The 13,961-nt window shown below is 37.5% G+C and overlaps 1 protein-coding gene across 3 annotated transcripts in view; it reads right to left on the bottom strand.

The window, feature by feature from the left end:
• Positions 1-1,792: 1,792 nt before the first annotated feature.
• Positions 1,793-13,961, bottom strand: part of LOC127434668 (uncharacterized protein C8orf34 homolog) — a 115,713-nt gene continuing 103,544 nt past the window's right edge. The window contains exons 12-16 of one of the 3 annotated variants that reach the window (XR_007896072.1): positions 8,609-9,078; positions 6,444-6,540; positions 3,010-3,057; positions 2,782-2,882; positions 1,793-2,417 (exon numbers count right to left, since the gene is read on the bottom strand). Coding sequence is in view for 2 of the 3 variants with exons in the window: in XM_051687559.1 (XP_051543519.1) it covers positions 2,410-2,417; positions 3,010-3,057; positions 6,444-6,540; positions 8,609-9,078 (623 nt within the window). In the remaining variant the exon portion in view is untranslated. Of the gene's footprint in view, positions 2,418-2,781; positions 2,883-3,009; positions 3,058-6,443; positions 6,541-8,608; positions 9,079-13,961 lie in introns of those variants that run through there. The other 2 variants (XM_051687559.1, XM_051687560.1) reach the window with 2 other exon arrangements.

Below are 13,961 nucleotides of genomic sequence, written 5' to 3'. Positions count from 1 at the left end.
AGGAATCACAACACATTCATGCGGCACCAGGGGATGAGTGTAGACTGGTGACCTTAAATTTCAGAGAAAACCTGGCTCGTCAGCTGGGAGGTATCGATATTCACGCTAGTTTCCCTTTGCATAAACTAAAGCCTGTGTCTTGGCACTCAGCTGAGTGTGACCAGTTTCGCGAAGAGGCCTAGGTTGGGCTGTGTTTACTGGTGGTGTTGTCCTCCCCTCTTTTCTCCCTCTTCTCTCCACAGGTATTGCAGTTGTTGAGTATTTATATATATTCTGTTCCTGCACTTTATTAAAAATGTATTTACTGTAGATAGTTCGAAAGTTTGATTTTGTAAATTTTGCTGTGTAATTCGTGTGTAAATCTAATGTTCAAATTAAATAAAGTGTGTTTTATTTAACACATAAAATGTATATTTCAGTGTTAGTGTCCTTCAATTTCAGATGCAATCTCAATTTATTATTACAGGTGTTCAGGAGTATTTGAGTGGTCATGTGAAATTTATCTTAACATTGTAAATGTTTGTTTTATTCCATTTTTCCCACTAATCACTAGAATGGTCATAACTTTTAAACACTAGATTATATTTCTAATCTGTCTGCTATTCTACATTTGCCCACAAAATTATATATATTCCATACACTAAGTTTCCCTCTAGCTTGTAATTAAATGGTTGAAAATGCAGTTGTCTGAAGTATGGTGGCAGGAGAAGATTTTTGTAAAAATTGCTGTGAAATATTATTGATAAAGGATGATTAGCCTTAAATAATAATACATATATATTATACATTTGAAAGCCCTAGTTCTTCTCTTCAATATGGTGTATATACAGTTCAGGTGTGTGATTGTTATATGAAAATGGATATGAAATCATATTCTGGCACAGAATGGAATTTTGGGCTCAGACTTCAAAGGGTTAAAGACAGGTATTTTATACCTCAAATAACATAAGTGTGTACTATATGCTGTTCCAGATATGAAAACCTGACAGATACACATACAAAAATTTTATAATGAATGCTTGCCAAATAAGAGCAAACCAGAGAAGGGAGAGTGGTGGAGGCATGGAGATATTGCCCATGTTTCACACCCACCAACATCACCAACCTTGAAATTCTTGAAGCATGATCCCCAAAATGAGGGCTGCTGATTTCTCATTAGTGTCAGCTTTGAAAACATTTGTCATGCTGATGGGGAAAATGTGAAGTTTAATCAACCATAAGTGGGAAAAGATTTCCAGAGATAAGTGCAGTTGTTTAGAAATATGTCACCATCAGGTCACATTTCAAACACAGTTGAGTCTGGGTTAAAATCTAGTGACATTTGAAAGAGATCTGGGTCTTTTCCATGGAAATGTATGCCCAGAAACAAAACAGATGAAGTCTGCCACATCTCTTTGTGTTAGTAATAGAGAGAGAGAGATTAAAGACCACATGAAGTGGCTTAAGCATGTTTTCTTTTTTGTGTTGATTAGGTGGAGAGACATTGTCATTGTAGAGAGCATTTGATTGGACACAAATCTGTGTAGTGTGAGATGAGTCTTTTAAATAATGAGATTTTTAGTCTGTTTTCACAGGAGAAAGACTATACATTTCAAATGTGTATATCTACTAAAAGTTACTTTTGTAAACTGGGAGTACACTATATATGAATACAAAGCAAACCGATATGGACATCCATCAGGTCTTAAAGTCATATACGGTTAGCACATTTGTTCTCCCAAACACAGATGCAGACAAATCCAACTTCATAAAAAATCTTTTTATTTTGCATTATACAAGGATATAACAGGTGTATCAGGCTATATATATGTCTGTGGGTATAAAAGTCAAAGTAATTTGATCCTTAGAAATCTGTCCTCACCAGTTGTAGACACACAATGCTGTTGGAAATGACAGAGTGGCATGCTGAGGTCAAAAAGGGCAGTGCTGTGCATGTCCAACTGAGGATATACATTATACATATACTGGAACAATTGTAACATCCATATTGTCCACTAATGCCATAAAATGTATTGTTATGTTTTTTACTTTTATTGAAAAGGCTTATTCAAATTGCCTTTACCAACCATTGATATGGCACATAAAGTGATGAATTGTATTTGTTTATGCAAGGCAGCATTAAATACTTACAGTACATATCATGAACAGACAAGAATCATGCTAACAGACAGAAAACTCAAGTGCAGGCTTATGTTTTTTCTGAAAAACATTTTACATTCTATAATTTCAAATGACTGTACTGTATAACACATTTTTATCTTTAAGAAATATTAACTTCTGTGGAAAAAGTACACAATCTTTCTTCAGCTGAAAAAATAAATTAGTGTCTTTTGCTGACTCACAATATGTAAATGCCCCTTTAAATTGCATAAAAATGTTTGATTGGCTCGGTGTCTTCCATACACATCATTACAAGCCTGCAGAAAGACAAAAACATTAGTTACCTAGAGACAGACTACAGATCCACATAACCACTAATAAGCACAATAACTTCAGTAATTACCATAAAAACACCCTTTAATATTTGAACATCAGATAAATGTGAGAATGGAAAAATAAGTGTCTGAGCTGCCATCCATTTCATGTTGTATATACAGTACATGGGCGTGTATAATATAGATGAAGTCACAAGATTCGGCACCCAGCTTTGGGTTGATTAGCCCAGTTCCACCACAAATCTTATTGGCTGTGTTGACCGTATGGGCCAGTTTGCCCTCTCAATCTGTAAAACCTCGGCTGGGCACAAAGAGTCAAACCACAGATAAACACTTTCGTCATTACCTTAACTCTTGAGAGGCACCCAGCTAAGTCGAGAAACGGCCATCAGACAGCCACTTTCCATAACACTGGGCCCTACAAATCTGGTCCCAATGCTTTGTGTACTATATACGTTGGGATCCAAAAGTCTGAAGTCAGTAATGAAAATGCTTCTATTCTACATTTTTCTAGTTAATATTATTTTTTTCTTTGCAAATAAAATTATTGTTGCTTAGTATTAGCGTTGCTTACCTGAGAACACTGATCTTTTACTGGCATCCCTCACTCCACTTGGATTACCTAAAAAGAGTCAAAATACAGAGGGAAAAAAATAGTTACAGTTTCCATATCTAGCATTTGTAAATATACAGTGGGGTCCAAAAGTTTAAGACCACTACTAACTTCTATTTTGGATTTTACTAATGTAATAATTTTTTAAATGACTAATCATACTATAAGCATAACAATTTGAGTCAAAGCAGAATTAACCATGTCAACATTTTGCTTCAATTATAGCAGGCATTGGAGCTGGCATGGACGCCACAAGTTTGTGCAAAAGCCAGTGTTTCCCACAGGATTTTGTGAGACTGTGGGTGGACGGACCTCAGACCATCTAGGGGGGTATGGGGGCATTGCCCCCCGAAGAAGATTTTGTACATTTTAAAGTTAAATGCATCAATCTGGTGCACTTTGAGAGCAAACTTAAGAGGCTAGATCTATGAAGAACTTTGTGCTTTTGTAAACAATTTTGTGCTCTAGTAGTAATTTAATCATAAACACATTGGTTTTATGGATATGAATGGTGATGTCACACCCACAAAGCATAAAGGAGATGGAGTTTAACGTAGTTCAAAAATGGTCAAAACACAAAATCGACTACAGCATATTAAGCATTGTCATGTGCTTGTCCGCCAGACAAGTAAATTGGTCATTCACTTGTCTGAGTAAAAAAGTTACTTGTCTGGAGAGAAAAAAGGACATTAAATTTACATGCTCAAGTAACATGTCAAAAACATGTATATTTTTCTAAAATTATGACAGATGCCCAAACTAATAGTGTACCTATGCAATCAATTCAATTCTCTGCTACAGAAATTTAAACTGCACTGGGTAGGGGAAGAGGCTATTGTCATATGATAATTATTTTATGTTACGTATGGTAGTCAAATAAAGGAAAGCCTCTATCGCCATCATTTACAACAGGGGTGCTCACACTTCTATGGAATGAGATCTACTTTTTCATCATGTTATTGCAGCAAGATCTACCATGTACAATAAAGGCTATACATTTTCACAATACCAAAATTTCAGTAGTCGGTAGTGAAATTTGACATTCTCAATACCAGCTTCAAAAACACAACAAATAATAACACTAAATAATATGTTAATTATGGAAACAGTCAGATATAAAAAATAACAATAAAAAAAACAGCAATGAATAGAAATAGGTTAAAAATAGTAGAAAAAAAAAATTAAGGAAATTCAGTGCTTTTTTTAACAGCATGCAACGGCGCAAAACACAATGTTAGAGATCTTTTATGTTATCGTGAAAAGTGTAAAAATATTTTCGGTTCATTCTGAATCTGTGGCGGACCACCACAATGTCATTTGTCCCGCCACAGATTCAGAATGAACCGAAAATATTTTTACACTTTTCACGATACATGTCTAGGTAATTAATTGGAAACACTGGCAAAACCTGATGATATACAGTATGTTATTCCAGCATGATATGAGAATGTTTCAAAGAGCATCTTGTGTGTTTCAATCAAAGCAAGGAAATCTGACCTTTAGTACGAAAGAGTTTAAATGGTTAATGTTAAAAATTTGCTTATTTGAGTAGTGACTTAGAAATAGCGCAGAATCTTTTTTTATTTTAGGTCACTATATGTTTCTGTTTTAAAATTGTGAAAATCCTAAAACTTTGTATATTTCCAGGTTTTGAATCCCAGATATTTAATGTGGTCTCAGACTTTTGGACTTTTTGGACTGGTAAAATCTAATATCACTGAGACAACACCATGTTGGTTATCTGCTAACAAACTATGACAATATTTAAGTCTATCTCATAACCAAGACGGTCATTTTCCATAAGAAAAATCTCTGAATTTCTGAGCAGTCTTGAGTAAAATACGTAAATACCCTAATGGTTATACTGTACACCATAGTGGCCATCAACCAAAGATATCAGTTTTGGTAAGTAAATGGAGCATTGTATTAAAAGCATGACACTGAAAAGGAATGGAGCACTGACTTTTTTAAGGGTTAGCGTTTACCCCTTTGTGGAAGTTTCTCCAAAAACAGGAAATTGTTTTGGATCTTGGCATGCACTTGGTGCTTATTCGGAAACCTGTGTTGGCACATTTCAACAGACAGCGTTGACGTTCAATGTGGCAGCCAATCAGCCAATGTTTTGTATGCCAAGTGGCATTTTGTCATGTCCTGCGGTTGGCAGTGCCAGGCTCTCACACTAACAGACTGTGCCTCATGTTCCTTTAAATAGCCAGACTGGCATGACAGTTCCAGCAAGCAAGACTGTAGAGACTATTAGCGAAACATGCTTTATTTAGATGTGTTCTTGGCAGAATGGGGTGTTCTTTGGAGCAGCCTGTCATGTACATTTCATTTGATAGCAGGGCTTAGATTGCATGTGCAATGTTTTGCTTGTCTACCAATTTTGCCCTGTGATTTTCATTTAAATTTTGGATAAACATTTCCCTATGCAGTGCGATTTTGTGTTCCAAATATATGTCAAAATCATTTGTTTACCACAGAAATATTAACAAATATTTCTCTAAGACAGTTTCCGAGTTAAGGTGGAAAAGACAGATTCTGTAGTGCAGAATATTTTCTCCAAAGTTTTCTCAGAAACTACAGTATGTTCATCCTTTGACTCTAATCAAGTGTGTTGCAATCAATTGTTTTAGCATTGCTTTTGTTATTGTGAAAACATCTACGTTAGATTAGGACAATTGTTGTAATCCTGATAAAGATCAAAATCATTCTTACATAAGCCATAAACTCAGAGACACTCTCTCTGGGCTACAGTTTTGATATGGTAGAATATTGAGGTCATTAACAGACAAATGGCTCTTGAGGGACACTAAGATTCTGGCCATGTCACGTTCAAAGAGTGAAAAATGAGGCCAGCAGTATATATTTGTGATGACGGACCATGATTTGGACAAATAATAATCCTCTAATGACTCCAAGCATGTTAAATCTTTCAAACATCCACTGTAATGGAAATCTAAGATACGTGCATGAGACTATATCAACATAATTAAACCTCAGAGCCACACATGGTGCTGTCTTGCATATGTGGAGGCTTTGAGACTGGAAAACAATATAATGCTGCCTCATATGCCTGAAACGCTTGGAAGTACCTCCCTCGACCTGACTCATTAATAGGAATCTACAGAGTCTCAGATTTGCCAATCCATAAACAGCATTTAAAGTGAGATATTTACTATATTCTTAAGAACTACCATATAATTCAAGATCCTTCAAAGTTGTAAAAAAGACTTTCTAATGTAACCAAAGTGGTAATATGAAGCTGTTAAAGACTGTAAACATGCCATTTCATATTTTGTTGGACAAGAATATGTTACATTATAATTGTTATACCATTTTTCGCACCAGGGTTAAGAGTGTGGACTGCCCGGGGTCAGAGCTGTAATACTCACACCTGTCCTGCTCAGGAGGATCCAGACAGTCACTCTCCGTGTCGCTAGGGATGCGCCAGGGCTTCCTGACTGCCTGCAACTGCTGGTAAAACTCATCCTACCAAGACACATGATTGGAACAGAGATATAAACCACAACTACACAGCAGAATTCACATTTAAATTCAAATACAAGTTCAAATTCAAATTTAAATAATTAAATAATTAATTGGGAAATATCAGGAAATACACATTTGTAGTTCTTAATGAGCAACACAAGAGTTTTTGTGCCACTTCTGCGCACAATAGTTCAGTGCAAAAATTTGCATCCCACTGCAAAAAAATCCCTTTTTTATTCAGTATTTTTGTCTTGCTTTCCAATAAAAAAAAAAATATCTAAACATCTTTAAAACAAGATAAATTTAATTGAGAAGCAAAATGGCATTAAATAAGATATTAAGGTTTAGGCTTAAAACAAGAAAAAAAAAAAAATATTTGAATAAGACTTAAATCTTATTTGATGTAATTTTGCTTTGCATGTAATTGTACCTGGTTTTAAAAGGGACAGATCAACCAAAAATGAAAATCATTTACACACCCTCATGTTGTTCCAAATCCTGACATTCTTTGCTATGTGGAACACAAAATAAGATGTTAAGCAGCATGACAGTCTCAGTCACCACACATTTTCACTGTATGGAAATAAAGGTGCAATGCAAGTGAATGGTGACTCAGACTAACACACTTCTTAACATCTTGATGTTTAGAAAAAAAACTGAGTGAGAAAATTATTTTATGCAGTCTATTCAATAACCACTGGCAGTCCACTTTAACCATTTCCCCCAGGAATCTTATAACACAATTTTGAGATGATTTGGACTTAAAGACAGTGTTTGCTCCAAATTTCAGGAAGTCTTCTGGTGTTACAGAGAAAAGTGCTCTGGCTTGTGCAGAAAGGCGGCGAGTGAAAGCCATAAAATCCTCTGTGAACTCAAAACCCAAGATGTAGAGAGCTGGTAAATGTGCATGTCAGACCCATTCGTTCTACAGATGTTTTTATTTTCTTTCTGAATAATTACACCTCTGGGTTGAATCCTCTGAGCCGACCTCTAATAAATAAATTGCCCCCATTTGCTTCTAAAGACTTTTATGTGTTCTTATTTTTCAGTGTTAAAGGTATTGGTAGTACAGGGCTGTGCATTGCATTGCAAGGAAAACAGAAAAGGAGGAGAAATCATTTGACAATTCTGTATATCCCATTTTTAACTGAATGACATGTACAGGTGCGTATTCTTATTCAGGGACTGTATTACTTTAACAGCTATGGGGCCAGGTGGGTAGAATCAGAGTGTGATCTGTGCATTTATGTTTTTATTATCTCAACAAGGCATGAGTTATAAGAATACAGTATGAGCAAACAGTATGATTCCTGTTTGCGGCTCTTTAAGACTTTAAAAAAAGTTGCAAGCAACTGTAAATATATCCTGCTAATTTCCTGTGGATCATTGCTCAGTGTCAACAGAACATTATGAATAGACCTCAATCAGAAATGGACAATAGAATATTCGACAAACTACAGCTTTTACAAAGTCACTGGTACAATAGCAGTGACCATGTGTGATTTTGATCCCATTGACCTGAGGTTTATGGAGTTCCCAAAGGTGAGCTTTAACATTCCCCACCTGATGCACCAACTTCTCTCAAGGCCTGCATAGAACGAGAGCTGGTGTTTAGGACTTAGTAATTGTTCGGATGCTGAACAATTTATTCAAATATCCAAAATGTTGCGTTGTTTAGTTGCATTGGTAGTAGTTCAGTACGGTTGGTGAGAATTTTTAGGAATTTTTATTTCAAAAGCCTGTAACAGACAGAGTACTACAGTAAAGGTGTCATGTGTAATTTTTTCGATGTTAATATCATTTCTCCCATCCCAGCTTAATTTGCAGAGACAACTACTGTATAAGTAAGCCATTCACATCTGATTTCCCTGACTAGCATAAACAATTTGTCTCTGTAGTGCTATCAAAACATTGCTCTGGTTGAGCATCAAAACCAGCCCGACCTAGAAACATATACTCAACCACTGAAGTTTGGGGCAGGACTATCTGTTTGTCGGACCAATGTATGACAGGGAAAGTGTTTGGGAAATCTCACACACTTTAAGTTATATATGCATGTGTGTGTTACCTCTGTCAGTGTGCTCCATAGGCCTCCATATAAATCGGTAGAACTTAAACCTGGCGGTGTGAGGATCGGCCTTGATATCTGTCCAGTTGGTGTGACGGGTCTGCTTCTAGAACGTCCATACACACGTTCTGTGTTTCCATGGCTTCCGGCAGTGAATGATCGTAAGAGACTGTTGGGGGTCACAGGTCTGCTGGGCGTCCGTGCTCCACTAGGAGTCTGGGCTCGACTGCTGGGGTTGCTGGGAGATGTCCGGCCCATGACTAGGGTTGTGGGTTTAGTGTTGTGAAGTGGCAGGCCTGCGGTCTTTGTGGAAAGGCTGCTGGGAGACTGAGGTCTGGACGTTTGTCCGATGACAGGCAGAGTGTTTGTGGTGTGGAAGAGGGGGGTTAAAAGCAAGCTCCGATGAGGGCTGTTTGGACTTCGGTTGAGCTTTCCTTGTTCTGCCAGCTTGGCTAAGTCCTTTTCCACCTCTGAAGAAATTAAGACAACAAAAACAAGCAATCACCAACTAGTGGTTTTCAAATGGTGGGTCTTGATCCAAAAATGGGTCACAGGAATTGTGGACAGAGGAAAAAACCCTTGCTGAATGCAAGTAATTAAATGCAACTAACCATATAACCACTAGGATATGAAAATAAACAGGCTTATCAACTTGGGAGGAGAAAACACTTCCCATATCTTTTGTTGTTGATATTAAAGCCTGTGTGTCCAAACAAACTCTACATATTTTGGCAAAAATCCTTTACTTTTATTTTTTATTTTTTATCCCCTTTTCTCCCAATTTGGAATGCCCAATTCCCAGTACTTAGTAGGTCCTCGTGGTGGTGCGGTTACTCACCTCAATCCAGGTGGCAGAGGACAAGTCTCAGTTGCCTCCACTTGTGAGACAGTCAATCCGCGCATCTTATGTGGCTCGTTGTGTATGACACTGCGGAGACTCCCAGCATGTGAAGGCTCATGCTACTCTCCGCGATCCAAGCACAACTTACCATGCGCCCCACTGAGAATGAGAACCACTAATTGTGACCACGAGGAGGTTACCCCATGTGACTCCACTCTCCCTAGCATCTGGGAAAATTTGATTGCTTAGGAGACCTGGCTGGAGTCACTCAGCACACCCTGGATTCGAACTCGCGACTCCAGGGGTGGTAGTCAGTGTTAATACTCACTGAGTTACCCAAGCCCCACAAATCTGTTACTTGTTGATATAACTTAGGGAGGGGTGAGGGGGGTGCTCACACCAAGCACATTTTTGTGTCCTTTTGAATTGTTTTTCAATTGTTTTCCTACAGTACGTTAATATGCGCTAGGCGAAGGTTTTTAACCATTGTGCCGCATCACGCTGTGTCAGCTTTGACAACGATGGCCATAGGTTGTAAACATTTTAGTCCTTAGTTACAAGGCTTTACACAGCTAAATTAGATTGAGTGTTTTGATTAAAATTAGACTACTAAAAGCATTGTAAACCCATTTGCCAGCATGTATTCTTATTCAGATACACTCTAACAGCTTCAAACACATCAGTGTACTGACGTGTATTATAAACTAACCAATCATAGATTCCCATTGACAAACCACCAGAATAATTTCCTTTAGTTTGTTGCAGAGGTCTTTTAACAGTCATCGGCAGCAGTATTTACAGTCAGTTGTAAAGTGTAAATTGAATGGCGTGTTTACTTTGTACCAAAACAAGAGCTATCTAATATGGCCTGGTTCTGTCAATAAATTTGTTTGCTCCATTGGCAGCAAGTCAAATATTTCAGATGGAACATCTGGCAACCTTCAACCAGTGTTCAGTTTGAGAAAAGGAACTGTGCTTTTTGTTTTCAAAACGCTAAGCACGTTATGAGGTTTATGCACACAAAAGTATGATTCACACTGAGGATTCTGAGGAAACAATGTGTGACAAATTTTTAGTAGTATGTACAAGTTATGTGTCTCAAAAACTGACCTCCTCACTTAGGAGCAAACTGTTCTTTCTCCAACCAAAAACAACATGTTATTTTTTCATTTTAAAATGTGAAACAAATGCCTGTTGAACAGATTAATAATCCGAATATGTAAATGTAGACTGCTATGTCATTTTGGCCGAGGCAGCTCTAGGAATTAATTCCCTTTATACAAAGTATTCCAGATTGTTGTGTATACAGCTCTTCCGGTGTGTGATCTAATACCATGAATTTATAGTTAGAATGTTGTTACTGTATTCAGTCAGAAGTAATTGCAAGCCCATGAACTCTCTTTTAAACATTATACAAGGACTTTTTCCGGTGATTTCTCACCAAAACACATATGTGACGGAAAGGATTTGTTGTGAGAATATTACATGGGCATAAATAATTTGTGCTGATGGCAAACAATACCAAATGAGAAAATGAAAACAAAATGAATGTGATAAACACAAAAATGAAAAAATGCCTTTTTTTGTATTTCAGTGTTTAAAATTTCCCACATGATATTTATATGTGTAGGCAACTAGGCTCTAGGGCCCTAATGAGACCAGGGAGCCACAGCTATGCTCACTGTAAACAGGATACACATTCTAACTTGATTACAAATGTTAAAATTCTCAGTCCAACAAATTACTTCTAACAAAACATCACAAGGTGTATTGAATGTTTTCAGGATTTGGAAAGGACTGGAAAGAATGCATGCAACACATGCAACATGATTTTCAGGCTACTTATGCCACTTACTGTAAAATCCAGGGGAAATATAGCACCAAAAATAAAGCATTTAATTTCCCCTTTTAATATGAAAAAAGTTATTTTTTGTTTGCTAATCTGACTAGACTCCAAGAGTGCTGATATTTAGTGTAACACTGGGACGCGTCACTGTTTATATCACTTTGCTTGTCCATTTTCATTAGCTGACAATCTGTGGATTGCTCTGCAACCCACAAAGGTTGATCCTGCTTTTTGCTTCGGAGCAAAAATTTACAATTAAATTAAATAATTGGCCAAGATGTAAATTCCTCTAATAACTTATTTTGAACAAAGAACTGTTACACATAAAATCATGCTGTTGCTCTGAATATTAGACTTGTGGCTACAGCTGAATCACAGCCATGCTGATATTCAGTACAACAGCACTCTTGTTTGTTTGATATTGCTTATTAATATTCAGATTCAATATATTAGTTTTAATTTTATTAATATAATTATTAAAAATCTGTCTTGAATTCTGATCTACTCTTTTCCCTATGTTATGAAGCTACTCGTAGTGAGCACCTTACAGCATCTTTAGTGACCCTAAGACAAAATAGAGAGACTAAATGAGAAAAAGAAAGAGTGGCTGCTGAGAGAGAGTTAACAAGAAGCAGCAGATCTAATCTATTATAAACAGCTCTTGATCAAAAAAAGCAAATGGTGCTTCCCACAAGGCTACAATCCTGAAGCACGCAAACCCATCATTTAGAACATATGCAAGCTTATTGATTCCGGACCCTTTCTCTCTAAATATCTAAAGCTTTCAGGACTCATCTCACAAAGGAAGAGAGAGAGATCTGAGGAGTTGATCAGAACTATAACTCCAACCAGCTGAAAAAGATGCTTTATTTATCCAAAAGTGGTGGAAAGCTTTTCTTGTGTTACGAAACAAGCAATAATGCTGTCCTTTGGGAACAAGTCAAATATCACACTCTTAAATTCCTAAAACGCAGCAATGCTGTCTGATAGTAAATTAAAAGAAAGTCTGAGGATTTAGTTGAACACATAATTGAAGTAATAATGAGATAAAAGTTAGAAACCTGGCTTTTAACATGGGGGACATTAACAGCTAATAAAAGTATGAAAGAGGGAAAATTAGGCTGTTGAATGAGCCTAATGCCTGGCCTTAAGAGGATTTCTCTGTTCAGATAGAACTCAGCAGGTAAATGGCTTGAAATAGTGCCATCTGAGAGCATAGGGGGCTTTTCCTACAGAGTGATGTTACAATCAGACTCCCTCTGTCTTGGTCACCGAATAACAAACACGCAACACTCGAAAGATACACACTTCCCACGCAAAGGTTAACAATGCCTACACGCATATTCTTTGGTCATTTAACTGTGAGAATGTTTTTTCTGTTTACCTGTTATATTATACAGTATAATAATCATCAAAATATGATTTTGAGGTGGAGCTGTAGCACAACAGTTAGCTGTCACAGTAAGTCAAAGAAATTTTATTTGAAATATATCTCATCTTGTCAAAATTAATAACATTCCCTGTTAAAAATACACAGTGTGAACAGGGTTAAATGTCTGATTTCAATTATTAAATAGAAAGGTAAAGTTTGTCAAGACAAAACTAGTTTTATGATTTTTAAGTCTAATGGATATACAGACATTAACATATACAGTATAAAACAAGCAGCCATCTAACTAGATAGTCATACAGACTGTCACATAGAGAGCCAAACTTGCAGAAGGACAACCATCACTGCAACACTCCAACGATCTGGGCATTATGGCAGAGTGGCCAGACGGAAACCTCTCAGTGCAAGACACATAAAAAAAGCACCTAAAAGACTGTGAGAAACAAGATTCTCTGGTATGATGAAACAAAGATTGAACTGTTTGGCCTCAATTCCAAGCGTCATGTCTGGAGGAAAACAGGCACCGCTCATCACTGGTGAGAATCGATTTAATACCTAATAATTTGTACAGTTCGCATAGTGTTTGTGACATAAATGTAGTGCCTTGATCATTGAGGATTTCTTTTGGAATCCTCACTTGGAAGATTATTCTGAAGAGTGCCTCCGCAACAGTACGTGCTGAGATGTTGTGCAGGGGCACAGCTTCTGGATATCACGTTGCATAATCCACAAGGACTAATACAAAACGATGCCCGCGTGCGGTCCATTCTAATGGGCCGATGAGGTCCATACCAATTATTTCGAAGGGGACCTCGATTAACGGTAGAGGGCGCAATGATGCTTTTGGAGTGGCCTGTGGATTCACCAACTGCCCGGGCAAAAAAAAAAAAAAAAACAGGCCATTATTTGGTTAATTGTTCTTTGCTGTCCTAAATGGCCAGCCATTGGATTACAGTGTGCTGCCGGGGTGCTTCCCGACGGCTCTTCGGGACTAATAACTGGGTTGTATTTTCTTTTGTTTGAGTGTCCTGCATCACTCGATACAACCTATCTTTGATAACTGAAAAATATGGGTATGAGAGAGCGACGTCAAGCTGGAGCTGTTGACCATCGATTACTCTCACTTGGTCAAATACGTGTTTGAGGGACTTGTCACGTGACTGCTCTAGAGGGAAATCCCATTCAGAGAACTCCCTGAGGGCAGGGACCCCCTCCCTTGCATCATTTTGACGTGGAGCAGATGTAGACGGCTCTGGCACTGCCTCCTCAGCCATAG

The sequence above is a fragment of the Myxocyprinus asiaticus genome, chromosome 44 (assembly GCF_019703515.2).
Source record: "Myxocyprinus asiaticus isolate MX2 ecotype Aquarium Trade chromosome 44, UBuf_Myxa_2, whole genome shotgun sequence".
NCBI classification, from domain to species: domain Eukaryota; kingdom Metazoa; phylum Chordata; class Actinopteri; order Cypriniformes; family Catostomidae; genus Myxocyprinus; species Myxocyprinus asiaticus.
Note: the sequence above shows the minus strand (reverse complement) of the source record. Positions and strands in the feature narration are given on the sequence as shown.